The 26,740-nt window shown below is 35.9% G+C and overlaps 1 protein-coding gene across 8 annotated transcripts in view; it reads left to right on the top strand.

Moving 5' to 3' along the window:
- Positions 1–26,740, top strand: part of CRPPA (CDP-L-ribitol pyrophosphorylase A) — a 337,573-nt gene that overhangs the window by 267,073 nt on the left and 43,760 nt on the right. For 2 of the 8 annotated variants that reach the window (XM_035253715.3, XM_078342637.1), the window contains one exon: positions 15,807–19,729. The exons of the other annotated variants lie outside the window; for them this stretch is intronic. In XM_035253715.3, coding sequence (XP_035109606.1) covers positions 15,807–15,851 — 45 coding nt within the window. In that variant the 3' untranslated portion in view covers positions 15,852–19,729. Of the gene's footprint in view, positions 1–15,806; positions 19,730–26,740 lie in introns of those variants that run through there. 8 annotated transcript variants of the gene reach the window in all.

Raw genomic sequence — 26,740 nt, forward strand, 5'->3', positions numbered from 1 at the left:
ACAGAAGCCTTGGCCACGGATTTCCTCTTAGGCAAGTTAAACAGAAGTTGGTCACATATTTTATGAAAATCAGTTCAGTTTATAGACAATTGCAAAAGAAGTATAGCTAAAAAGCAAATAAAAACAAAACACACAAAGAAGTTGGTTACATAATTTTTCCTTGTATTCTGTTGGCAATGAGGGATTAATTACATGACCACAGTTGTGCCAAAGGGGACTGGGAAACACAATTCCTAGCCAGCAGTCATGTCTCAACCATGCTTTATTGTTACGGAGAAAGGTGAAGAAAAGTCTTTAGCTGATAGATAACCAATGCCAGCACGGACACTATTGGATGTATAAGGAAAGGTATACTGTTTTAAGAGTATCTTTATACCCATTAAGATATTTTTGAAAAGTCAAATTTAGGGTTGTCACATTAATATTATACTAGTTTACTGTGTGATTGTAGATTCAATTACAATAAATGAATTTCATGCAACATCTTTTAGTGCAAAAAAAACCTTAAAGGAGAGAATACTAGTATAATATTGTGTAAAAGGCCAGTGGGTGGAAAATTTCCACCTGTCCCTGTTCTATTAATATTTTCCAATATCTTTAGGTATTTTCCTAAAGTAACTTTATTCCATTTAGAAATTTCAGTAGAAATTTATTCTCAAATATCTACTACTCCATATTGTTTTTGGAATTGGGGTTCCTACTCCCTAGAAACTTAGAATTCAGAAGGGGGAAATGTTTATAATGACAGTAATGTATAATATGTGAAATAAAAGGGTGGTACAAAGGAAAATGTTTTAGAGAAGGCCTCAAAAATAAGTGATTTCTACTCTGGGATGTAACGAATGAATAGAAATATCTACATTTACAGAAAGGGAAATCAGAGTGACACAACAGGAAGCAAGTATGGTATGTTCAAGGGCTTGGAGAACCACAAATTAATTGATTTAAGTAAAGTGAGGGACAGAGATGTGGCAAAATGTTAAGGTTTATTTGGTGCTATGCTGACAGTTCAGCAGGATCTGTTTGGTGATTTAAAACCCCTGGAATAGTTGAAAGAATTTTTGGGATGTATGTCTCTAGTCCCTTTTTTCTTAGCTTTTAAACATAAAGTATATCATTATAAAAAAGCAAACTAGCTGATTTATTACCCTCAAAATATTAAATTCAAATTTTAGGGTACAGTAATTTTTATGCAATGGTAATAGCTCAAAATAGTGAAAAAATAGTATGCCTTTCCTTCTAACCACATAAAACTTTGGTCTGCATTTTAATATGCATTATGTCCTACATCTGTTTTTCTTAAATAATAAACATAAAAAAATATAAACAGCATCCATTCTTTTTTATATTTTGAGAGGGGGTTTTGCTCTGTTACCCAGGATGGTGTGCAGTGGCATAAACGTGGCTCACTGTAGCCTTGACCTCCTATGCTCAAGTGATCCTCCTTCCTCAGTTTCTGTGTAACTATTTTTTTCTTTTTGGTAGAGACTGGGTCTCTCTTATGTAGGCAAGTTTTGAACTATTAGGCTCCAAAGATCTTCCTGCCTCAGCCTCCCAAAGTGCTGAGATTATAGGCATGAGCCCCCACAACCAGCCTTTTTTATTTTATTTTTGTCTCCTCTTTCAATTAGTCAATAAAATGAGTTTAAAGACTACATTGTGTAACTTTTGTTACCAAAAGTTTGCTAATACAGTGGTCTAAAATAAACATTCTGCTTTATTCTAAGCCATGTAAAACCATGAAGTGATTATCACATACCATTTTGGAAATGTTTCAGAAATCCAATAACATTTTTAGAGGGAAGTTGTAGATAATAGGGTAGCCACTGAAGTGGGGGGAATCAAACCAGAGAATAATGAGATCAGATTTGCTTTATAGAAAGTTCCCTTTCAGAACAGCTTGGTGGATGTTTTGGGAAGATATGGGAATAGAAAGAAATGCAAGCAAAAAGAAAGCAAGGTGAGAGATGACTAGAGCTTGAGACTTGGCTGGGATGATGGGTAGGGACGCACAGGGTAGACTTCAGACATAGTGGAAGAATTGATAGGTCTTCGAGTGTGAGGCCAAAGGAAGGGAGGAACCTGGAATTACTCTGGTTCCAAGCTAGCTGTCTGCATAGGTGGCAGTAATGTCAAGTAGAATGGGGACTGGGAGAGAGGGAGCAGCTAGAATAGGGAGCTGGAACATGTGTTTTGATTTAGCAATTTAATATTTCATTAATATAATTGCAATAATGTTCAGGATGACTTGGTTTTACCCTAATAAATACGGACTTGTAGCAGAATCATATTGTTTCCATATGAGAACCTTCTCCCAGCTCTCAGATGTCCTTCCAGGTACTTTAACTCTAGTTGCTTATCTTGCTCACTTTTGTCTTTCCAAATCAGAGTAACAGAAAGCTTATGAATTTCATTTCTCGGCTCTTTCGGGCAAAAAACAAAGTGCGGTATTTGTGTTCTGAAAGATTTCCCAATGTCTCAAAAACAAGAAATAATTCTCCTTCTGAAAATCTTCCTGCAACTTACTTCAAAGTCTTTGTTACCAAAGGAATTAAGTTAAGGCCCTTTTTCAGGCCACTAGATTGGGAGAAAAAAAAAATAACCAAAACTGCATATCATTGCTGCTAACATACTCTGCTGTGTTAGGCAAAAGATGTCACCTCTTTGGAGGTGTATTTTGCTATCTGTATTAAATCAAAATTTCTTGGGGTTGTTGACTTGATTTCGGGTGATCTACAAGCCCCTTAAAATAGTATGAAAAAATGTCTCTGCTAATGCAAGTCCTTTCCACAACAGCATCCACAGCTTTCAGCAGATTCTTAGGATTATGGGACACCCAAAAAAGTTTTTTAAGAAATGCTATTATGGTCATTTCACATGAAGACTGAATTTCTTGCCATCACTTCTGTATTTTAGTGGAGGTAAAAATATTCACCATAGCATAGAATGGGATTTTCTTAGATGTAGACCTATTACTTTACAAATTTGTTCATAAGTTGTGCCTTGTCTTTTAGTTTTTCTCTGATCTTCTGAGATGACATCAATAAAATTCCAGCATCTGGTCTCTGTGGGAGAGGTAGGAGTATGAGCAAAGTTACAGAGAGGCTGCCAGAGAAATTCTGAGTGTGGTCAAAATTTCTACCACCTGACTCTTAAGACTAGGAGCTTATTTAGTTTTCTTCCCTTTACTCATGAACACCACCAGAAAGGATGTTAGCCCCTTGGCACAGCCCTTTGAGAAAGCTGCCAATGTCTGTACCAGACACAAAAATTGACTGCAAAGTACAAGTGTGGGCAAAACTTACCCAAGTCTTGTCTAAGATAGAACAGTGACAGTTATTAGCTAAAGCAAGTGAAATAAAATGAGCATTGTCCCTAGAGCTATTTTTAAGTCTGAACCTTGGCCAATTACCAAAACATACTTATTTTTAAGATTCTATGTAGTTTAATTAAATGGCATTTTTTTGGCTTTTGAATAACTCAGTAAATATATACGGGGTTTAGCTACATTTGCGTTGGCTTAATTTAAAAAAAAAAGATGTAGTCCTCATAAAATGTATATAGCATCTCTATTATGCTGCCCCTCCCCTTGACTTTCCCTTATAATTCTGCCATGTCCTGGATAGCAGTGCTTCTCAAGCTGAGACTAAGGAATGCTTGTTTGTTATATTTGGAAGTTAACCTCTGTTTACTGTGTTTCTTTTAAGCAACTTGTACAGTTGACTCTTGAATAATGTGGGAACTGAAGTGCTGACCCACTGGATAGTTAAAAATCCACATAAAACTTTGGACTCCCCCCACCCAAAACTTTACTACTAGTAGCATTATATTAAATGGAAACCTTATTGGTAACACAAACAGTCCATTAATGCATATTTTGTATATGTGTCAAATCCTGTATTTTTACAATAATGTTAGGTTAAAGAGAATATTATTAAGAAAATCACAAGGAGGAGAAAATATATATAGTATTCCTCAAGTGGAAGTGGATCATCATAAAGGTGTTCATCCTTATCATTTTCATGCTGAGTAGGCAGAAAGGAGAGTTGGTCTGTGTCGGGTGGCAGAGGCGGAAAGAGAGGCAAGAGAGGTGAGTTCACACAGTGTAAGCTGTATTGAAAAAAATCCTTGGATAAGTGGACCTCTGTAGTTAAAACTTATATTGTCCAAGAGATAACTGTGAACATGACCCAGCAGAGTTAATGTCTGAACCAGTGTATAGCCTGTTCAGTGACATCAACCCACTGATCACTTGCTTGAATATGGAGAGGGGGGAATATGATTTGTAGAAATTTTTGCACCTCTAAAATAAGACAGTTAATTTATGTAGACTATGACACTGATAGCTGGCCCACAGCTGTAGAAAAAGAAATAAATAGAACAATACGCAGTTAGTAGCAATACTGATATACTCAAAGGTAATGACTCATCATGAGGCCTGATGTGGTGGTTGATGCTTGTAATCCCAGCACTTTGGGAGGCTGAGGCAGCGGATCATTTGAGGTCAGTAGTTCAAGACCATCCTGACCAACATGGGAAAACCCTATCTCTATTAAAAAAAAAAAATTAGCTGGGCATGATGGTACATGTCTGTTGTCCTAGCTACTCAGGAGGCTGAGGCAGGAGAATTTCTTGAACCCAGTGGGTAGAGGTTGCAGTGAGCTGAGATCACGGCACTGCACTCCAGACTCGGTGGTAGAGTGGCATTCAGTCTAAAAAAAAAGAAACTCATCTTGAAGATTGTTATTTTTAAAAGCATTAATAAAGGGTAACTATTAAAAAGACTCATGTTTTGTTATACAGTCAACAGCAAGAGGAAATCTAATGTAATTTTCATTTCTTATCTGGGAAATCAGTCCAAGAAGATAATAATTTAACGGTGATTACTTATATAACTAATACTTGGGGATGCATTTTTTTACTCTTACATTATAACAGTTTAATTTTATTACTCTGAGTATTTATACACTCTTCTCTATACGCATTTCCTCACATTTAACATATAATTCATGAAGGAAATCAAGTCCTTAAAATTTACCCAGTGTTTCTTATAAGTGGGAGTTGAACAAAGAGAACACATGGACACAAAGAAGGGAACAACAGACATCAAGGCCTGTTAGGGGGTTGGAAGTGGGAGAGGGAACTCAGAGGATGGGTCAGTAGGTGCAGCAAACCACCATGGCACAAGTATACCTCTGTAACAAACCTGCACGTCCTGCACATGTATCCCATGTTTTTCTTTAAGAAATAAAATTACCAGGTGTTCAATAAATGTGTTTATATTTAAATTTATTGAAACAAAAACTTTTGATTCACAGTAAGGTAAGTGAAATAGTCATCCAATAGAAGTCCCAATATAACATTTTTAGACCCTCACTGGAGGGTAGTAACTGTTTTCTTGAGTATATTACAGGTCAAATGGAAAGTTACTTTTTTTTTCTATTAAAGTCAAGTTTATATAACTTACAAATTCATATAAAGTATATTTTATACTATCTGTACACATTTAATGTACATCAAACTAACATCTCATATATTTGTTATTTTAAATTTATTTCCAGTTGTATCTTGATTATAAAATACTTAGCTACTTATATATAAAATGCTAAAATGACATGGTCTCAGATTTCCATCAGATTTTATTACACTTTTCAAATGCAGAGCATCTTTTGTTTTATTACCACATTCACATTGATTATATATAATCATCCTCTATTTGTGGTGGTATAAAAATTATTTATGGAGAAATGGAGCATAGGTTCTTTGCCATTTTGAATTTCTTCAGAATCTGAAGAATTTCTGAATATTTGAAGAATATGTTGTTCAACTTGGTTAAAATTTTAATTTCATGAAATTTTGGAGGTTTTATTTGTGTACTATGTTTTCAGTCAGGAGTAACCTTATTGTGTATAATTTGCACATAGTTTTAACCCAAGACATGATAGTATATTGTAACTTCCTACAATACTTACCTGTATTTTTCTAGAAAAATTACTTTGAACATGTTTTATGTTACACTTTTCTTAAAATAGAGTCTTAAAAAATAACCTAATTAATATATGGTAAATTAGAAGATCAGACAATGTGTATAGTATTGTTTCAAAAGTATATACATGAATGTAAATACGTAAATAGAAAACATGGAAGAAATACACTTCAAAATGTTTTGGAATAAGATAATTTTATTATGTTTTAATATATTTTAAAATGTTTTTCTACCCATCTCGATGAATTTTTTTGGGATTAAGAATATATATAATCATTGGGATAGGCATAGTAACTATAGTGATATCTTCTGACTGTTGCAAGGAACAGGCAAGATAGTATTTCTACTCCTCTGTGAGCAGAGTGCCTTTGTTTACTATTGATAGAAGTAGCAAATCCTCACAACCTACATTTCCTTTACATGACTATCTCAGTTTTGAGACTGAGGGCAGTTTTGAGTAAGTACTTTTTCTGAGAAGACTCCTTTTTTAAGGTAACTGAATAGATTTTGCTAAATTGATGGTTTCAGGTAATGGTGTGTAGTTTGAAGCTCCTTTGTCATTACTTGAAATATTATCTGCCTTGGAAGAGGCAACACATTAATGAATAATGATTTATTATCTTTGACTCATTTAGTCATTGAGGTACATTGTTCCCACCTCATTTATATTGTCTAATTTTATCGGGCTACCAGTGAATCCTACTGGTGTGTTAACAAAATTCTGACCAAGAAACTATTTGATTTTTTAATTAGAGACTGCAAAACAGGCATGCTATGTTGAATGTGTCCTCCAAAAAGCCTGTACTGGGAACTTAATTTTCAATGCAACAATGTTGGGAGGTGGAGCCTAATGATAGATGATTAGTCCACGAAGGCCCTCCCTTATGAATGGATTAATGCCATTTGCCAGACTGGGTTTATTATCATGGGAGTGTGTTTCTTATAAAAAGGTCTAGTTTGGTATTTCACTCGGTCACTTACCCTCCTGCCATAGGATGACACAGTAGAAAGACCTTTGCCAGTTGCTGGAACCTCGATTCTGAACTTCCCAGCCTCTAGGACTGAAATAATTTTTTCTTTATAAACCACCCAGTCTCTGGCATTCTGTTAAGCAGCACACAATGGACTAAGAAAAGGCACCTTTCACATTTTCTTTAGCAGATGGTGTTCATTCAGGAAACGTTGCTGACTGACAGGTTTAACTCTTACTCATTTCTCTTCTTGTGCGGTGGTACTGTTTCAAAATTCTAAAACTAGCAAAATAACATGGATTTCCTGTTTTATATCATGTTTTTGATGTGAGATGAAAACAATCATTAAAAAGCCATGCTTCGTATTTTCAAAGTGTCATGGGTTTCTTTCAATTTCATTCCTAACATTTAGCATCCTCAAAATGATTATTTATCCCAGAATATCTTTAATATCCTGCAATTCATAGCAATTTGGTTAATGTTGGGGATAGCTATCCTTCTTAATAAAACAGGGAACTTTATATTTTAATAGTTAAAATAAATTTTAAAAACTAGAAAGAATGTTGCTGATTATTCTTATATTGAGGAAAAATAAAACTAATAAATTCTATTCCCGTAAATATTGTTATAGTTTTTGATAAATCTAACATTATTACAAAGGCATTTTGCTCATTTAAAATCTTCAATTATAAGAATAAAAGGTTAAGTAATGATTTTACAAAAATACTATGACTATTTAAAGTGAGAAATACCAGTTTAATTGTACACAAAATGTCTCAATGAGGTTAAAAAATAAGCTGTATCTGTAAGGACGTAAATGATAGTTTCTTTCTTTACTTTTTTTTTTTTAACTCTTGATTTTTTCACCCAGGCTGGAGTGCAGTGGCATGATCTTGGCTCACTGCAGCCTCCGCCTCCTGGGATCAAGCACTTCTCCTGCCTCTGCCTCCCGAGTAGCTGGGACTACAGGCACATGTTGCCACACCTGGCTAATTTTTTGTATTTTAGTAGAGAACAGGGTTTTACCCTGTTGCTCAGGCTGGTGGTGAATTCCTGAACTCAGGCAGTCTGCCTGCCTCGGCCTCCCAAAGTGCTGGGATTATAGGTGTGAGTCATTGTGCCCAGCCAATAGTTTCTATTAATTATATAGATGTAGTTAGAACTCAACTGTAACTTTCATGAATCAACTTCCTAGTTACCTTCAGAATTTAATTTAGAGGGATGCTACATAATATTTCTTTAAATATAAGTGATACTATGTTTGAATACCAATTTTGTAGAAATGGTACAAGATAATGGGCTCGATTCGTTCCATGTTTGCAATGTATAGTGTTATATAGATAGTGTTATGTATAGTGTTATAATTTCTCAAACCCTAATGAGAAATTAATGGTCATGGCGGAAAAAGGATATATGCATGTTTCCTATTCTTTCCCTCTATAATGCTGTTCTGGATAGTGCATTCTGTAATACTATCCTGGACTTGGTCTGTCTTTCCTTGCTGTGGCAGGATAGAGTGAAAATGTTTCAGCGTTTCAAATCTGTTACACATGAACGTGACCAAGAGGAGCCAAAACTGGCTACTCATAGCTCTTCTGAAAAGTATTTTAAAATACAGACTCCTGGGATCCATAGAATCGGAGTCAACCTGGTTCCTTCCAAAGCACTAATAACTTGGCTTATGGTGACTTGGTAAAACAAACCATATGTATATTCGTAGTACCCTACTTTTACTTTGTAATCACATTCTACATATATGTATTGGCTAAGATCATGAGTATTTTGTTGTTGGTAAAGACAATAAATTCAATGAAAATATGAATTGTACTTTCAGAGTAGAAAACGTATTTTTCCTAAGTTTTCGTGGAGGTTTTATACATTGTTTTTCATTTTTAGTTGGTACATAATGTACATTTTTGTCAGAGTAATATTTTGGTACACATATAGAATATGTAAAGATAAAACCAGGGTAATTATTGGCATATCCATCAGCTCAATCATTTATTTCTTTGTGTTAGGAACACTTAAAATCCACCTTTCTAACTTAATAAATATATGCAAAAATTATAATAGATAATGCATTCCATAATATTATCACAGACTTGGTCTGTTCAATGCACATTGGAAACAGGAGGAAATCAAGGCCATTATCTTGTATCATTATTTTGAATGCTACAAAATTTAGCATTCAAGCATAGTATCACTTATATTTAAGTGCTATAGAATGCACTCTCCCGTCTAGCTGTAATTTTCTATCTATTAACCTTTTCTCTGTTTTCTCCTGCCCACCACTACCTTTCCCAGTCTCTAATAACCAAAATTCTACCATCTACTTACATCAGCTCATTTGTTTAAGCTCTTATTTGTGAGTGACAGCATGTACTATTTCTTTTTTGTGCTTCACTTATTTCATTTAATGTCTTGAGGTTCATCCATGATTCTGAAAAATGACAGGATTTCAGTGTTTTTTAAAGACTGAATAGTATTTCATTGTGTGTACATACCACATTTTCTTTATCCATTCATCTGTTGATGGACATTTAGGTTATTTTCATGTATTTGCTGTTGTGAATAGTGTTGCATTAAACATGCGGGGGCTAGATATCTAACAATACTGATTTCCTTTCCTTTGGAAAAATAGTAGTGCAGTTGCTGGTTCATATCACAGTTGGATTTTTGATTTCTTGAGAAATTGGAGGTTGCACTTTTAAGAGGAAAAGAAAGTTATGTATAACTATGCTGAAATTATTTAATGTATATGTATAATATGTGTACATGTTTGTTTATATGTACAAGCATTTTTAACATGCTATACAAGAAATTACATTGGGGCAGATAAAGTATGTTTATAAATAATAGCTATATGAGGCTGTTTAAATAGGGACAGACAATATTGAGGCCTGGAAGAGACTGATCATTTTAGTTTGAGGTGATTGAGAAATACTTCATGGAATAGATTTCAACATCAAATTTGTTAAGACTGAAAAATGTGAAATACCACAAATTCTAAGAATGAGGGTGGGAACCAAATTATTATTGTATTAATAAAGAGGATGAAAAGTCTGACACATAGTTGGTACTAAAATATTTGTAAAATATGGATGAATGTCAAATTTTATAGGAGGTTTGTTAAGCAAGTCAAAATGCAAATGATAGAATGCTTGGGATACCTGTTATGCCTTTATTCTGTAAATAAATATGTTTTGAATCTGTAGTATGTGCCAAGACCTTGTGATAGGCACCAAAAATTTCAGACATGCTTTATTTCTCCAAGAGCTTAGAGTACAGCTTAATTTAGGTAGCAAAACATTTATTTTCAAATTTTTCTTAAAAGAGAGGAATTTCGTTTACTTGAACTCATTGATTTTGTTAAATAAGTTCTTTTTACTTATTAAAGATAAGTAAGTGCATTAACAACATCAGTTATAAGAAGACTATGCTTTGTAGAGACATCCAACAAAGAATGTGTTTGTGATCGGGAAGTTCAACTGAGTGGTATTGTAACCACACATAATTATATCAGGCTACTGATAGGAGGTTTGATTTTTGGGGGTGAATTTGTGGGAAGATAGAGAAGGGATAGAAGTAAAACATGTGGCCTGCATCAGGGAAATGCTTTCCTTGAAACCAGGGATTCTGCCTCTTTGAAAGGTAAGGTGAGTTCTCATGCTGCTTATAAAAACATACCCAGTTTAATGTTTCCTCAAGATAGGTTTTAGCGCAAGCTAGTATTCTGCGTGTTTGTAAAAATGATTCAACACCTGCAGCTGGTGAATTAGGAATTGTATTTGTTGCCTTTTTTATATTAGATGAGGTGCAAAAATTTTAATGCTAGTCAGTATGCACCACCACGGGAAAGTTAGTTCTCCTTAGCATTTGAAACTACAGTTTTGGAAACTTAGGCTAAGCTCATTTGGGTTTGTTATTTGTTCGCCCACTAACGTCTTCTTTTGTTGGAAGTGCTTATCAGCATAATGAGCTAAGTGTCATGCATATTTGTGAAGAAACGTCCCTTTTGGGAAGGAGAGGTACTCCTTGATCTTTATGAATCACAGGTTACTGTTTTGCCTTATTGCTTAACTTAATGTAGTGAAATCAGACAAAGCTTGAAAAAAAACATACCCAAGACTGGGTAATTGCCAAAGAAAGAAGTTTAATGGACTCACAGTTCTGCAGGTCTGGGGAGACCTCACAATCATGGCAGAAGACAAAGGAAGAGCAAAGGCACATTTTACATGGCGGCAGGCAGGCAAGAGAGGTTGTGCGGGGGAAATCCCATTTTGAAAGCTATCAGGTATTTTTCACTTTCAACCTGAAAATGAGTTACTAAGTGAGTTTCTTGCAGGCACCATAGGGTTGTAGCTTATTTTTTAAATCTCTGTAGCCACTATGTGTCTTTTGATTAGAAAATTTAATCTCTTTAAATTTAAAGTTGTGTAGTCTGGTAGGAAATTAGTACTATGATTTGTTGATTGTGTAACTTGCTTTGTAATTCCTTTGTTCCTCTCTCCATGACTTGTCTTCCTTCAGGATCCTGGTGAGTTTTTATAGTGGTATGTTTGCTTTCCTTTCTCTTTCTCTTTTGTTTATCTATTATACATTTTATCTTTGTGTGTACCATGAAGCTTACGTAAAACCATGAGGTTTACATCTTCTAACAGTCTCTTTTAAGGTAACATTTAGCTCTGAATTAATATGGAAGTTCTACACTTCTTTCCTCATGCATTTTAGGTTATTGATGTTACTGTTTATACCTTTTTTATATTGTATCCATTAACAAATTATTATAGTCTGAATTTTAACACTTTTATTTTTAACTGTATACTACAGTTGAAAGTGATTTGTGTAGACCATTACAAAATTATTGAGTTTGATTACATATTTATCTTTACCTGGAGGTTTTATGGTTTCATTTGTTTTCATCTTGCTCCTTTTTGTTGCAACTTGGAGAACTCCCTTCACCATTTCTTGTCAAGCAGGTCTAGTAGTAATGAACTTCTTCAGCTTTTATTTCTCTGGGAAGCCTTCATCTCTCCACTCTTGAATGACATATTTGATGGATATAATATTTTTGGCTAGTAGGGGGTTTTTGTTTAAGGTTTTTACACTTATTTTCTCAGTACTTCAATTTTATTTTCCAATTTTCTCTTGGCTTGCAAGGTTTCTGCTGAGAAATCCAGTCATAGTCATATGGATGTTCATTTATATTTAACAACCCACTTTTCTCTTGCTGCTTTCTAAATTCTCTCATTATCTTTGACTTCTGACAATTTGATTGTAATGTGACTTGGTAAAGACCTCTTAATTCCATCTACTTGAGGTTCTTTGTACATTGTGGACATGAATGTTCAATTCCCTTCCCAGATACTGTCTTTCTGTCATTATTTCTTTGCAAAAGCTTATTACCATTTCTCATTCTCTGCTGCCTTTGGTACTCCCCTAATGAATATGTTGCTTAATTTGATGGTGTTTCTTTAATCAAATTGGCTTTTTTCCCCATCTTTTTCATTCTTTTTTTTCCTCTGAGTAATTTTAAATGACTTGTCTTTGAGCTCACTGATTATTTCTTCTGCTTCAGTCTGCTGTTAAACATCTCTGAATTTATTTTAGGGATTATATTCTTCAGCTCCAGGGTTTCTGTTTTTTTCTTTTTAAGGGTTTTTATTTATAAGTTGAACTTCTAATTCTCCTCATACATTGTTTTCCTGATTTTGTTAAGTAGTTTATCCACATTCTCTTGTAGCTTATTGAGCTTTTAAAAGATTTTGAATTATTTGTCAAGCCATTCACAATTTTTTATTTTCTTGGTTATTGCAGATTTATTAGTTTCTTTTGATGGTGTCGTATTTACCTCATTCTTCATAATCTGTATAACCTTGCATTTGTGCTTGTGCTTTTGAAAGAGATGACTCCTCTTTCATTTTTTATAGACTCTTTTCAGCAAGCATAGACCTTCTCTAACCTTGATAGGACTGCCTCTGGAATTGTATTTGGGTGAAATGGAGAGGGGTCCTATGGTTGTGTCAAGTTCCTCATTCATATCTGCAGTTGGCAGGCCTATTACTAGGGTCACAGGTAAGTGTAGCTTATTTCAGATTTCTGAGTATGTTTCTGCCATGGCATGTCCCTAACAAGGTAGAATTGATTCCAGATTATGGTAGAACAGGGATGTAACCTAGGTTACAGTGCTGCTTCAGTGACAGCAGTCAGGTCTGAGGTTGGCAGACCAATTCCTGGGACACTTACGGTTTTGACCCCTGCTATATACCTGGATGGGTAGGACTGCGTCCTGGCCAAGGTAAGGCTGGAGACTTGTGCTGCTTCAGAGGTTGAAGTTGGATCTCAGATGGGCACATCTGTTACCTGGAATGCCTATAGGTATGACTTCTTTCAGGTCCTTTGGGCATGTCTCTAGGCAGGCAGAACTGCCATTGGGCTGAAGTAGAATGGAGCTTTAAGTTAGGTCACTGTACTGCTTCAGGAACCTCAGTTGGATCTAAGGTTGTCAGGCCCTGTTACTGCAGGTATGAATGGGCATGGCTCATCCCTGGATTTTTGGTGGAAGAGGCTCTTGGCAGGACTGTGGAAGAGTGGGGCTGGAACCTGCTCCATACAAGAACAACATTGTATGTATGTTCATTCTATTCTGAAGCTGGTGTCAAGGTCTATGGGCTTGTCATTAGTGTATAAGCCAGTCTTCTGAAAGCAGTCCTCCTGGGTCTTTGGATCCACTAGGATTTTATGCCTTCTGCCTGAATCCTAAAGCTTTCACATAGGCACTTTTGTCTGTGGATAGCTGCCAAATATTTGTTGTTGTGGAGGGATTCAGTGTGAGGACCTCTTGTTCCCCCATCTTGCTAATATACCCTGTAAAATGATCTGGATTCTAATTATGATTTTCTGACATTACCCACCTCTCTCTTTTCTTCTTGTTCTTTTGTTGGGATCAGTATAGTTCAGGTGATGCTTTCTACTTGGAAGGACAGCTGCCATCGTATTCCAGGTGGTACCCCTCTAGAAATGTATTTTCTGAAAAATCCTCTGCATTTTACAGTTTAAACATCTGACTGTATCTTCTTATTCCATTGCTTTTTCCATTGCTAATGTTTGTGCTACCATTAAGAGAGAGTGATACATGGTACACTAGTGCTTTGTATGTAACTACAGAAACCAATAGCTCCATCATTCCTTTGTCAGAGAGTAATAGACTTTATTACTATTTCTTCAGTCAGAATTAGATGTCCAGCATTTTAGGGTTCCTTTGGGGAATGAGTAGCAGTTGTATATGCAGTGACCTTGTTGGTGCCTCATTTTAGGTGATCATAAACTGGTCCCTAAGGATACTTACTATGTACTTACCCCTGCTTTAAATAAATCTTGTACTTTACAGGTTGCACTGCCTCCCTTTCTTTGCCCTGGATTTTCACTGACTTTAATCTTGAAATTGTGTCAAAGAAGATTTTTATTCCTTGGATGTCTTGTGATAAACCTTCCCTGAATGGTGGAAATGTTTACCTTGTAAATACCCAGAAACTTACAGTTTCATCTCTTGTACTCTCTCAAGTGCTTCACTCCTAGAGAGGGAAATTGTCTGCAGATGAGGTTTTCTGTTTTTGTTTTATTTCTGAGGTGTGGTAATAATGGTAATTGTGGTAATGATTGTGATGCAGACTTTGTGTACTGCCTACTCTGTGCCAGGAACCATTATTGGTACCTTGTTTGCAATAACTTAGCCAAATACAAGACTTGAAAATATATTTTTCTTTTTCCAACATTGTCAGCTGAGAGCTTTAAATATAGTAAAAAACCGTCAACTTTACCTAGTTGCAAATCTTTACTATAATTATCTTGTTCTTGATATATTTTAGGCCTTTATTATTCACCTTGAAATCATCTTGGTGAGATGTTATTGCAAACTTTACTTGGACATGAAGAAAGCAAGTTATAGGTGCACTAGCATTAAGATTCATGACTTTGTGCCGGTTATTTTACAATGCATTAATGTTCTAAAAATACAGAATTGCTTAATACCTCATTAAAATTTAACACAGGATAGAATTGTGAATTATATATTATTCTCGAGGGGAGAATTATTACAGATCTATACTACAGTTTAGATGTTGCATTTTAAGTAAGCTATGAAACTATCCAGATAAATTTAAAATAATAGTGTGTGAATACAAACCTAGGAAAACCCTTATCACAGATTTTAAAGAAGTGAAAACTACTTTGGAAGATCTACTTGACCAAGAATAACTGAACATCTAAAAGTTTTATCAGCATTTATATTCAAATCACCAAGCAACTCAAATTGTAAAGTTTTTCTCTTCCTGAAGAATCTCTTTAATACAACAATATAGAACTTTATCCATGAAAGAAGAAACTGTTTCACATTTAGTGGGGTTCATTATTTAAATTAATATACAAGGTAGGTGGGAGGAGAGAGGAGCAGAAAAAAATAACTGTTGAGTACTATGCTTAGTACCTGGGTGATGAAATAACATTCACAAACCTCCACGTCAAGAGTTTCCCTATGTAACAAAGCTGCACATGTACCCCGAACCTAAAATAGAAGCTTAAAAAAAAAAAAAAGAAAATTCTTTTGCTTTAGCTCAGATGTGGAAGCCAGCCTGTAGCTGTGGTAGAGCTCTTAGACACCCGTTAATATTTATTCTCATTTATGGCTCTCAGGTAACAGAACTTTGTGGCTTCTACTTCCCTCAGTGTTAGCTATGCTTTTTGATTCAGATTCTATTCATGTGTACATATGATGTCTACAGTTTCTTGGTTGTTTTCCTAAAGAGAAAGGTAATTTTCCTTCCCCTCTCCATATTTTCTTTCACTTACAGGCTGAAATTCAGCCATGCGGGTGGGCCATCTGTGACAGTGTGTGAGGACAATGATCTGGATCGCAGGGTGACAGAACAGCAGACAGTCTGACCCAAGAAGAAGCATTACACTAGTGCTTGATGCCCAGCCTCTGAAAATAAACTTCTATTGTCTTTAAGCCAGAAAAGAAATAATGTACAAGTTGAATGTTTGACATTAGTAGATGAGTACATGCATATATCACACTTAGCAGATCAAGGCTTACGTAAAATTGCTCATACAGATGTTTGCCTTGAGTTTTTCTTATGCAGTTTCAAATGTAGTATGTAAACAATCCTTCTAACACACTTATAATTACTAGCTTGAGAAGGAGAAGGATTATAGTGAATGATAGAATAATATGATGCCTTCTTGATATGCCCTTTAACACAAAATGTTTTAATATTCATATTAGCTCACTTAAATATCTTATGTTTAATATTTTAGATTTTTTAGTATTGTTGAGCACTAAATCAAAATTTCTGAGCAGCAGTTAACTTACTTAAGATCTATTTTTTAGTTTATTTGCATAAATTACAGAATAGATAAAAAGTGATTCTTGATATTTATAAAAATCAGATGCTGAGTGTTGATTAAATATTTCAGAATATGTATATTTAAAACCTAGATTTCAAAATAATTTGTTTATAAATTGGTGTTTTCTTTTTCTTATAAAGGGTTTAGGAAGATAAAGGGGTTTTGGAGTATGCAGATGTAATTACAGTGCAAAAACAGCAATAGACAAATCATAAATAAATGCACAGATGTGCCCCAATGGCACTTGAGTTATAAAAACAGGAGGCAGCCTAGATTTGGTCTGAGGGCAATGGTTTGTTGACCTGTAGTCTAGGATACTCAACATGGAAGGAAGAAGACATGGGAAATGAGATCTTAGTTAGACAAGTGGGGAGGTTTACTTAAGGCAAGGTTATTAATATCAGGTCTATTAATCAGTTTTAGCCATTCACAAGCAAAATGTTGTGCATTGGTTCCTTTTTCATGTGAAATGTTCCATGCTTATCTTTAGTGCTTGGGGCATACTATATGCTCAAAAAAGGGTCCGTTAAACAATAAATGAATGAATAGTTCTCGGTATTTCATGACCTGTTAAAAGGTATTCTATTAGTAAGAAATGGCAGAAATTTATAAATAAACATTGTGGACTATTGGAGAAGATATACAGGAGATGCTGGGGAATTTTTGATACTCATTGAAACTGCGGTCTGCAAAAAAATTCAAACCTGTTGAAAGTCTCTTGTGAGTTAGAAAGGACATTCTATACAAGATTGAGATAAAAAGGATTATATAATGCCATCATTTGCAAACTGCTCTGCAGAAAGATTTGGCAGATTGCCTCTGGGGCTTCTGTTGATTCAACTTTATATGTTATAGCCTTATGTATCTGTGTAATAATTTGTATGACTAAAGCATTTACAGCCATACTTCTTAAAAACCAGTAGATAGGGCTGGCTGCTGTGGGTCATACCTGTAATCTTAGCACTTTGGGAGGCCAGGGTCAGTGGATCACCTGAACTCATGAGTTTGAGACCAGCCTGGGCAACATGATGAAACCCTGTAAAATACCAAATGTATACATATATATATGGCCTGGCATGGTCATGTGCGCCTGTAGTCACAGCTACTCAGGAGTCTGAAGCACAAGAATCACTTGAACCTGGGAAGCGGAGGTTGCAGTGAACTGAGATCACACCACTGTACTCCAGCCTGGGCAACAGAGTAAGACTCTGTCTCTAAATGAATAAATAATTAATTAGTTAAAAACTAAAAACTAGTACTATTTATAATAACATAAATATGGTATTTACATTTTATTTTTCCTCTAGCTTGTATAGTATTCCTTTGAGTATACTTAATCAAAAAGAATCATTCTACTTGACTTTTTTTTTAATCAGAAATCTTAATGGTGGTAAGATACTAGTAATATTAAATTTAATTATGCGTGTGGGAAGTATGGCCAAATGGACAGAATATGTCAAAGAAGATACTTCTTTGCATCTTGCAGCAGATTATCTGCTCCGAAAAGTAATGGAATTCTAGGTGCTTAATCTTTGAATACCAAATTAGAATGTTATCCTAAGTATCTATGTTGGGAATATTTAAACTGTGTTAACAAATAATGTAGCAGAGTTCAATCTGGGTAATTCAGGAGATATATTTCTTTTCCTTTCTTCCTTTATTGATCAGTTTTTCTTGTGTTTACTAAATGCCAGGCATAAGGGACCTGAAGGCAAGTATAATCTAGTTGAAAGAGAAAGATAAAAGCTTCTGGTTTTTAGATAGCATTTCTATTTTAAATTATTAGGTTGGTGCAAAAGTAATAGCAGTTTTTAAAATTAATGGCAAAAACCACACTAACGTTTTCACCAACCTAATATTTCAGTGTTAGTATTATTTAGATATGAAAAACTCATTCTATAAAGGTTTTTAATCTGTCTTTTCCCCTGAGTAGTATCAAATGAATCAGTCTTAAACTGTGTATGAGAATTAACTTCATAAAATGTTATATTTGATTACTACTTTCTTAAACTTTTCATTTAAATCTTAGACAAATTCTGGCATAAACAAGCAGGTTTAGGGATGTACAGGTCAAATTTTGTTGTCTCTGCTTTGCAAAGGAAAAAAGAAAATTAAGAAGCTTAATGATTTACCCCAGATCACACAGTGTTCTTAAGTCTCAGATCTTTGACTAGACTGCTGTTTCTACCTCCTTATATTCCTCCAAATACTCCACACTGCCTCTTACTCAATTATTCGTTTTATTGCCTTTCTCATGTGAAGTGAGCTCATAAAGAGGGTAAATCAGCTGGGCGTGGTGGCTCACACCTGTAATCCCAGCACTTAGGGAGGCCAAGGTGGGTGGATCACTTGAGGTCAGGAGTTGGAGACCAGCCTGACCAACATGGTGAAAACTCATCTCTACTAAAAATATAAAAATTAGCTGGGTGTGGTGGCGGGCACCTGTAATCCCAGCTACTTGGGAGGCTGAGGCAGGAGAAATGCTTGAACCCGGGAGGTAGAGGTTGCAGTGAGCCAAGATTTTGCCATTGCAATCCAGCCTGGGCAACAAGAGTGAAACTCCGTTTCAAAAAAAAAAGAGTGGTGGAGGAGGTAAATGGGCCCCTTACAATGTTTACTGGATATTTTCACTCATTCTTACTTTCTACCATTTGTCAAATTATAAGATGATTTTAAAGAAAATTATACTATTCTTTAATTTTGTAGGATGTAGACATTTTAAAGCCATCAAGTTACATTGTTTTTTCCTGTTTTTATGCTTTGGAGCTTGTGTAGGATTGTAGTTACATTAAGCTCACTACTAACTGATGGTAGTTAAAACATAAAGCAGTTTAATATAGGTAAATGTAGACTTGTAGTACAATTTGGGTACCCTCTCATGTTCACTTAAAAGCTTTTGAAAGATTCTAAAATATTCTTGGCATATAGTTTTTGAAGGTATTTCCACTTTTCTACATTTCACAGGCCATACTAAAAGTTAGTTTTAGCTTTTTTCCTTTACTTTGAGGTGTAGTACTTTTGCCAGTGCTATCCTTGCATAGACAAATTTGCTTCTGGAAGCATTATAGGTATTTCAGCTGTAAATCATTTGTCCTACCTGAAAGTTCATTATTATAGATGGTAAGTAAACAGCATACATTCTTTAGAAATGATTATCTTGTTTTCACATAAATAGCTATAAAGGCTTCGGATGGAGAAAAAGTCAGATATATATACATATAAATGGTTGACATAGTTTATGATCTTTTAACTTTGCTGACTTTTGTAGCATGCTGGTCTTATTGTTGTTTTAATATTTATGTTATCCATTTCTTGTCACTTCAAAAAAGAATAAAGCTTATGCTGTAAAATATTTTCCTATAGGATATTTTCTTAGGTTTTAATGAAGCATTACTGGTTTAATGAACACTCAGTGCTCATATTTTGTATAAAATTATAATTGCAAGCATTTATTATACAATTCATCATGGGTTGTTTGTGTACTGCATACATTGTGGTAATAAGAACACAAAGGTCATAGTTATCTTTAAGTCTGGTGCAGCGTTGTTTATTAAGTTTATTTCCAAGATAATTTTCTGTAGGACAAGCTTAGGGAAAAAAGTGAGTGGATATTCTAATCAAAGCTAAAGTACAGGATCAGTCTCATTGGAAGAAAAGTTAAACCTCTTGTTAGAATAAAATAACAAAAATAGTTTAAATAATATATAGTATTGTTAACTGTAGGCTAATAAAAGGAGATTTTGTGTAGCTGTCTCTAAAATTCAGCCTTCCTTTGAATGTTTAATTTTTAATGCTCTCTTTGTTGCTATTACTATTTTTTAAAATGTTAATATGTGAGCCCATTTTTTAGAAAATTATTTTTAAAATACAACAATATATCAAAGAGAAATGTTCTCATTCATCTGTTTATTCTACTTCTTTCCTGAGGTGTGTTAGTCTTTGGGCTGTTAAAAGCTATACAGCAGGTAGCTTATAAACAACAGAAATGTATTTCTTGTAGTTCTGGAAGCTGGTAGTTCAAGGTCTAGCACTGGCATATTCAGGGTTTGGTGAGGACCTGATTCCTGGTTCATAGACTGTGCTTCCTGCCTGTTTCCTCACATGGAATATGAGCAAGGCAGCTTTCTGGAGCTTCTTCAAGCAGCGTACTAATCCCATTCATGAAGTCTCTACCCTCATGACCTAATTACCTCCCAAAGGCCCTACCTCTAGGGGCTTAGGATTTCAACATATGAATTTTGGGCAACACAAAGATTGAGCCCTTAGATCACGGTAAATCACATGAAAAAGGTTGCAATATTTACATTGCTAGAGTTGAGCATCTCAGTTCTTCTTTCTGAAATATGATCTTGATTTTGTTGTCTATAGAGCTCAAAGCTATCAGATATAGGGAATACTTTTAGACACCACAATCTAGATATAAATTTTAAAAGACACATACCTTATTTTTAAGAGATCTATTTATACAGAATGTTTGTGTATGCATGTACATGTGTAAAAATGACCTGCTACTCTCACCTCACCCCAATAAATAATGGGCACCTTCTTTCTCATGAAATCTTCTTAGTGAAGGTCTTATATCCACATATTTAACATAATGGAAACAGTTCTAAAAGATACTATGGAAATAAAAATGTTTGTGCCCAATGGTAACTATGAGTTCCTTAAGAATGTGTGATATTAAGCAATTGTTTGCAATAATTTGTATTGTAACTCTGTTTCAGGATCTACATATTTGAAGCCAGTCTAGTTTGTAATTAGCTCCTCCTTGACCTTCAAAAAGGATACAGCGTTGTCACAAAAAGAATATTTTTCTGAATCCAGATGGAAATGATTTTAATACCCAGGACCATCACTTGTTTAAATTTGGATGAGATACTTAATCTTTGTGAAGTTTATTTTCCTCTTCTGCAAAACTCAGTTTTTTTTCAATTTAATATATATATATTTTTAATATGTTTTATTGTACTTTAGGTTCTGGGGTACATGTGCAGAACATGCAAGACTATTACATAGGTACATATATGGCAATGTGATTTGTCCCTCCCAAAATAGTCCCCAAGAGACCCCAATATGTAATGCTCCCCTCCCTGTGTCCATGTGTTCTCATTGTTCAACACTCACCTTTGAGAACATGCGGTGTTTGATTTTCTGTTCTTGTGTCAGTTTGTTGAGAATGATGGTTTCCAGATTCATCCATGTCCCTATAAAGGACACAAACATTGTTTTTTATGGGTGCATAGTATTCCATGATGTATATGTGCCACAGTTTCTTGTCAAGTCTCTCATTGATGGACATTTGGGTTGGTTCCAAGTCTTTGCTATTGTAAACACTGCCACAATGAACAAACATGTGCATGTGTCTTTAGAGTAGAACAATTTATAATCCTTTGGGTATATACCCAGTAATGGGATTGCTGGGTCAAATAGAATTTCTATTTCTAGGTCCTTGAGGAATAACCACACTGTTTTCCATAATGGTTGAACTAATTTATACTCCCACCAACAGTGTAAAAGTGTTCCTATTTGTCCACATCCTCTCCAGCATCTGTTGCCTCCAGATTTTTTAATGATCGTCATTCTAACTGGCGTAAGATGGTATCTCAATGTGGTTTTGATCTGCATTTCTCTAATGCCCAGTGATGATCATTTTTTCATAGGTTTGTTGGCTTCATATATGTCTTCTTTTGAAAAGTGTTCATGTCCTTTGCCCACTTTTGGATGGGTTTGTTTGTTGTTTTCTTGTAAATCAGTTTTAGTTCTTTGTAGATTCTGGATATTAGCCCTTTTTCAGACGGGTAGATTGCAAAAATTTTTTTCCCATTCTATTGGTTGCCAATTCGCTCTAATGATTAGTTGTTTTGCTGTGCAGAAGCTCTGGAGTTTTATTAGATCCCATTTGTCTATTTTGGCTTTTGTTGCCATTGCTTTTGGTGTTTTAGTCATGAAGACCTTGCCTATGCCTATGTCCTGAATGGTTTTGTCTAGGTTTACTTCTTGAGTTTTTATGGTCTTTGGTCTTATGTTTAAGGTTTTTTTGTTTTTTTTTTGAGACAGAGTTTCACTCTTGTTACCCAGGCTGGAGTGCAATGGCGCGATCTCGGCTCACCGCAACCTCCACCTCCTGGGTTCAGGCAATTCTCCTGTCTCAGCCTCCTGAGCAGCCAGGATCACAGGCACGCGCCACCATTTTTTTTTTGCATTTTTAGTAGAGACAGGGTTTCACCATGTTGACCAGGGTGGTCTCAATCTCCTGACCTCGTGATCCACCTGCCTCGGCCTCCCAAAGTGCTGGGACTACAGGCTTGAGCCACCATACCCGGACATGTTTTTAATTCATCTGGAGTTAACTTTAGTGTAAGGTATCAGGAAGGGGTCCAGTTTCTGCTTTCTGCAGATGGCTTGCCAGTTTTCCCGACACCATTTATTAAACAGGTAATCCTTTCCCCATTGCTTGTTTTTGTCAGGTTTGTCAAAGATCAGATGGTTGCAGATGTATAGGGTTGCCTCTGATGCCTCTGTTCTGTTCCATTGGTCTATATCTCTGTTTCAGTATGAGTACTGTGCTGTTTTGATTACTGTAGCCTTGTAGTATAGTTTGAAGTCAGGTAGTGTAATGCCTCCAGTTTTGTTCTTTTTGCTTAGAATTGACTTGGCTATGTAGGCTCTCTTTTGGTTCCGTATGAAGTTTAAGGTGGGTATTTTCCAGTTCTGTGAAGAAGATCATAGGTAGCCTCATGGAGAGAGTGCATCTATTTCATTCTTCTCCCTTTTCTTTTTATTAATCTGGTTAGTGGTCTGTTTTGTTAATCTTTTCAGAAAACCAGCTCCTGTATTTATTAATTTTTTGAAGGGTTTTTTGTGTCTCTATCTCTTTCATTTCTGCTCTGATCTTAGTTATTTCTTGTCTTCTGCTAGGTTTTGAGTTTTTTTGATCTTGTTCCTCTAGCTCTTTCAATTTTGATGATAGGGTGTCGATTTTAGATCTTTCCTTGCTTCTCATGTGGGCATGTATTGCTATAAATTTTCCTCTAGACACTGCTTTAAATATGTCCCAGTGATTCTGGTATGTTGTGTCTTCTTTCTTGTTGATTTCAAAGAACAACTTTATTTCTGCCTTCATTTCATTGTTTATCCAGTCAAGATTCAAGAGCCAATTGTTCAGTTTCCATGAAGTTGTGCGGTTCTGAGTTAGTTTCTTAATCCTGAGTTCTAATTTGATTGCACCGTGGTCTAAGAGACTGTTTGTTATGATTTTCATTCTTTTGCTTTTGCTGAGGAGTGATTTACTTCCAGTTATGTGGTCTATTTTAGAGTAAGTGTGATGTTGTGCTGAGAAGAATGTATATTCTGTGGATTTGGGGTAGAGAGTTCTGTAAATGTCTATTAGGTTTGCTTGGTCCAGATCTGAGTTCCAGTTCTGGATATCCTTGTTAATTTTCTGTCTCTTTGATGTGTCTGATATTGACAGTGGCATGTTAAAGTCTCCCACTATTATTGTGTGGGAATTTGAGTCTCTTTGTAGATCATTAAGAACTTGCTTTATGTACTTGGGTGCTCCTGTATTGGTTGCATATATTTTTAGGTTTGTTAGCTCTTCCTGTTGCGTTGATCCTTTTAATATTATGTAATGCCCTTCTTTGTCTCTTTTGATCTCTGTTGGTTTAAAGTCTATTTTATTAGAGACTAGGATTGCAATGTCTGCTTCTCTTGCTCTCTATTTGCTTGGTAAATTTTCCTCCATCCCTTTATTTTGAGACTATGTGTATTCTTGCACATGGGATGGGTTTCCCGGATACAGCATGCCTATCGATTTTGACTTTTTATCCAATTTGCCAGTCTATGTCTTTTGATTGGGACATTTAGCCCATTTACATTTAGAGTTAATATTGTTGTGTGTGAATTTTATCCTGCCATTTTAATGCTAGCTGGTAGTTTTGTCCATTAGTTGATGCAGTTCCTTCATTGTGTCGATGCTCTACCATCTGGTATGTTTTTGGAGTGGCTTGTACTAGTTGTTCCTTTCTTTGTTGAGTGCTTCTTTCAAGAGGGCCTGTTGGTGAAATCTCTGAGCAATTGCATGTTAGTATATGATTTTATTTCTTCTTCACTTATGAAGCTTAGTTTGGCTGGATATGAAATTCTAGGTTGAAAGTTGTTTTCTTTATGGATGTTGAATATTGGCCCCACTATCTTCTGGCTTGTAAGGTTTCTGCTGAGAGATCTGCTGTGAGTCTGATGGGCTTCTCCTTGAGATTAACCCAGTCTTTCTCTCTGGCTGCTGTTGGCTTTTTTCCTTCATTTCAACCTGGTGAATCTGATGACCATGTGCCTTGGGGTTGCTCTTGGTGAGGAATATCTTTGTGGTATTCTCTGTATTTCCTGGACTTGAATATTGGCCTGACTTGCTAAGTTGGGGAAGTTCTCCTGGATAATATCCTGAAGAGTGTTTTCCAGCTTGGATTCATTCTCTCCATCACATATCTCTCCATCACACATTGGTACACCTATCAAACGTAGATCTTTTCACATAATCCCATATTTCTTGGAGGCTTTGTTCATTTCTTTTTACTCTTTTTTCTCTAATCTTGCCTTCTCCTTTTATTTCATTGAGTTGGTCTTCAATCTCTGTTATCCTTTCTTCTGCCTAGTCAATTCAGCTATTGAAACTCATGTATGCTTTGCAAAGTTCTTGTGTTGTGTTTTTCAATAACATCAATTCATTTATAGTCTTCTCTAAGCTGTTTATTCTCATTAGCATTTTGTCAAACCTTTTATCAAGTTTCCTAGTTTTCTTGCATTGGGTTAGAACATGATCTTTTAGCTCAGAGAAGTTTGTTATTACCCATCTTCTGAAGCCTGTCTCTGTCAATTCATCAGACTTATTCTCCACCCATCCTTGTTCCCTTGCTGGTGAGGGGTTGTGATCCCTCGGAGAAGGAGAGGCATTCTGCTTTTGGGTGTTTTCATCCTTTTTGCACTGGTTTTGTCCCATCTTTGTGGATTTATCTACCTGTGGTCTTTGTAGTTGGTGACTTTCAGATGCAGACCCTGAGTGGATGTTCTTTTTGTTGATGATGAAGTTACTTTTTTTTTTGTTTTTTAGTTTTCCTTCTAACAGTCAGGACACTCTGCTGTAGGACTGCTGGAGGTCCATTCCAGACCCTGCTTGCCTGGGGATCACCTATGGTGGCTGCAGAAAAGTAAGGGTTGCTGGCAGTTTCTTCTTCTGTTATCTTTGTACTAGAAGGATACCCACCAGATGTCACCCTGAGCTCTCCTTTATGAGGCGTCTCTTTGGGTATATGGGGGTCAGGGAACTGCTTGAAGAGACAATCTGTCCCTTGTAGGAGCTCAAATGCTTAACTGTAAGCTCTATTGTTCTGTTCAGAGCTGCTTGGCAGGTATGTTTAAGTCTGCTGCAGCGGAACTCATAACCACCTTTTTTTCCCAGGTGCTCTGTCCTCAGAAGGTGGGGCTTTATTTATAAGTTCCTGATGTGCTGTTGTCTTTTTTCAGAGATGCCCTGCCCAGCAAGGAGGTAACCTAGTCACAGTCTACCAGCAAAGGCATTGCTGAGCTACCATGGGCTCTGCCCAGCTGCTCTGTGAACTTCCTTGCCATTTTGTTAATAGAGGTCTAGTTAGAACTGCCTCAGTAATGGCAGTCTGCCTCAGTAATGGCGGATTATTTCTGTAATGACGCACTGCCTCGATAATGGCAGATGCCCTTTGCTCAACAGAGCTAGACTGTCCCAGGGCCAGGTGTGCTTGCTGTGAAACTCTCAATCCAGAGCATTTCAGATTGCTGATCTTTGTGGAGGGGTGGGATCTGCTGAGCCAGATGACCTGGCTCCCTCTTTCATCCCCTTTTTTGTCAGTTGAATGGGTGACTCTGTCTCCTGGGCATTCCAGGTGCCAGTTGAAATTGCTGCCCAGATTTGTTTGAGTTTTTGTGCGGAGACCTGCTGTGCCAGCTGAAGCAGCCACGCTGGAGACTCATGGCACTTTTCCATCTGGGAATCACCTGGTCTGTGAGCAGTAAAAACTCTTTTGGAAATACAGTAATCACTTACCCTCTGCGTTCTTCTGGAAACTGCACTCCAGAGCTGTTCCTATTTGGCCATCTTGGATCTCTCTGTCAACTCAATGTTCTTATCTCATGGTTATTAAGTATATTAAATGAGTTAATTTACAAACTGGATAAAAATCAGGCAAGAAATCTTAGTTCATATTTACATTTAAATATCTTGAATGGAATTTTATGCTTTCACAATATCAATTTCTAATTTATAGTAAAATATGTAATAATTTTATACTTATATGGTCAAAGTGAATTGTGAATTTCATTTTCCATTTCATCTGCTCTTCCACATTAG

This window comes from Callithrix jacchus, chromosome 11 (genome assembly GCF_049354715.1).
Source record: "Callithrix jacchus isolate 240 chromosome 11, calJac240_pri, whole genome shotgun sequence".
Taxonomy (NCBI): domain Eukaryota; kingdom Metazoa; phylum Chordata; class Mammalia; order Primates; family Cebidae; genus Callithrix; species Callithrix jacchus.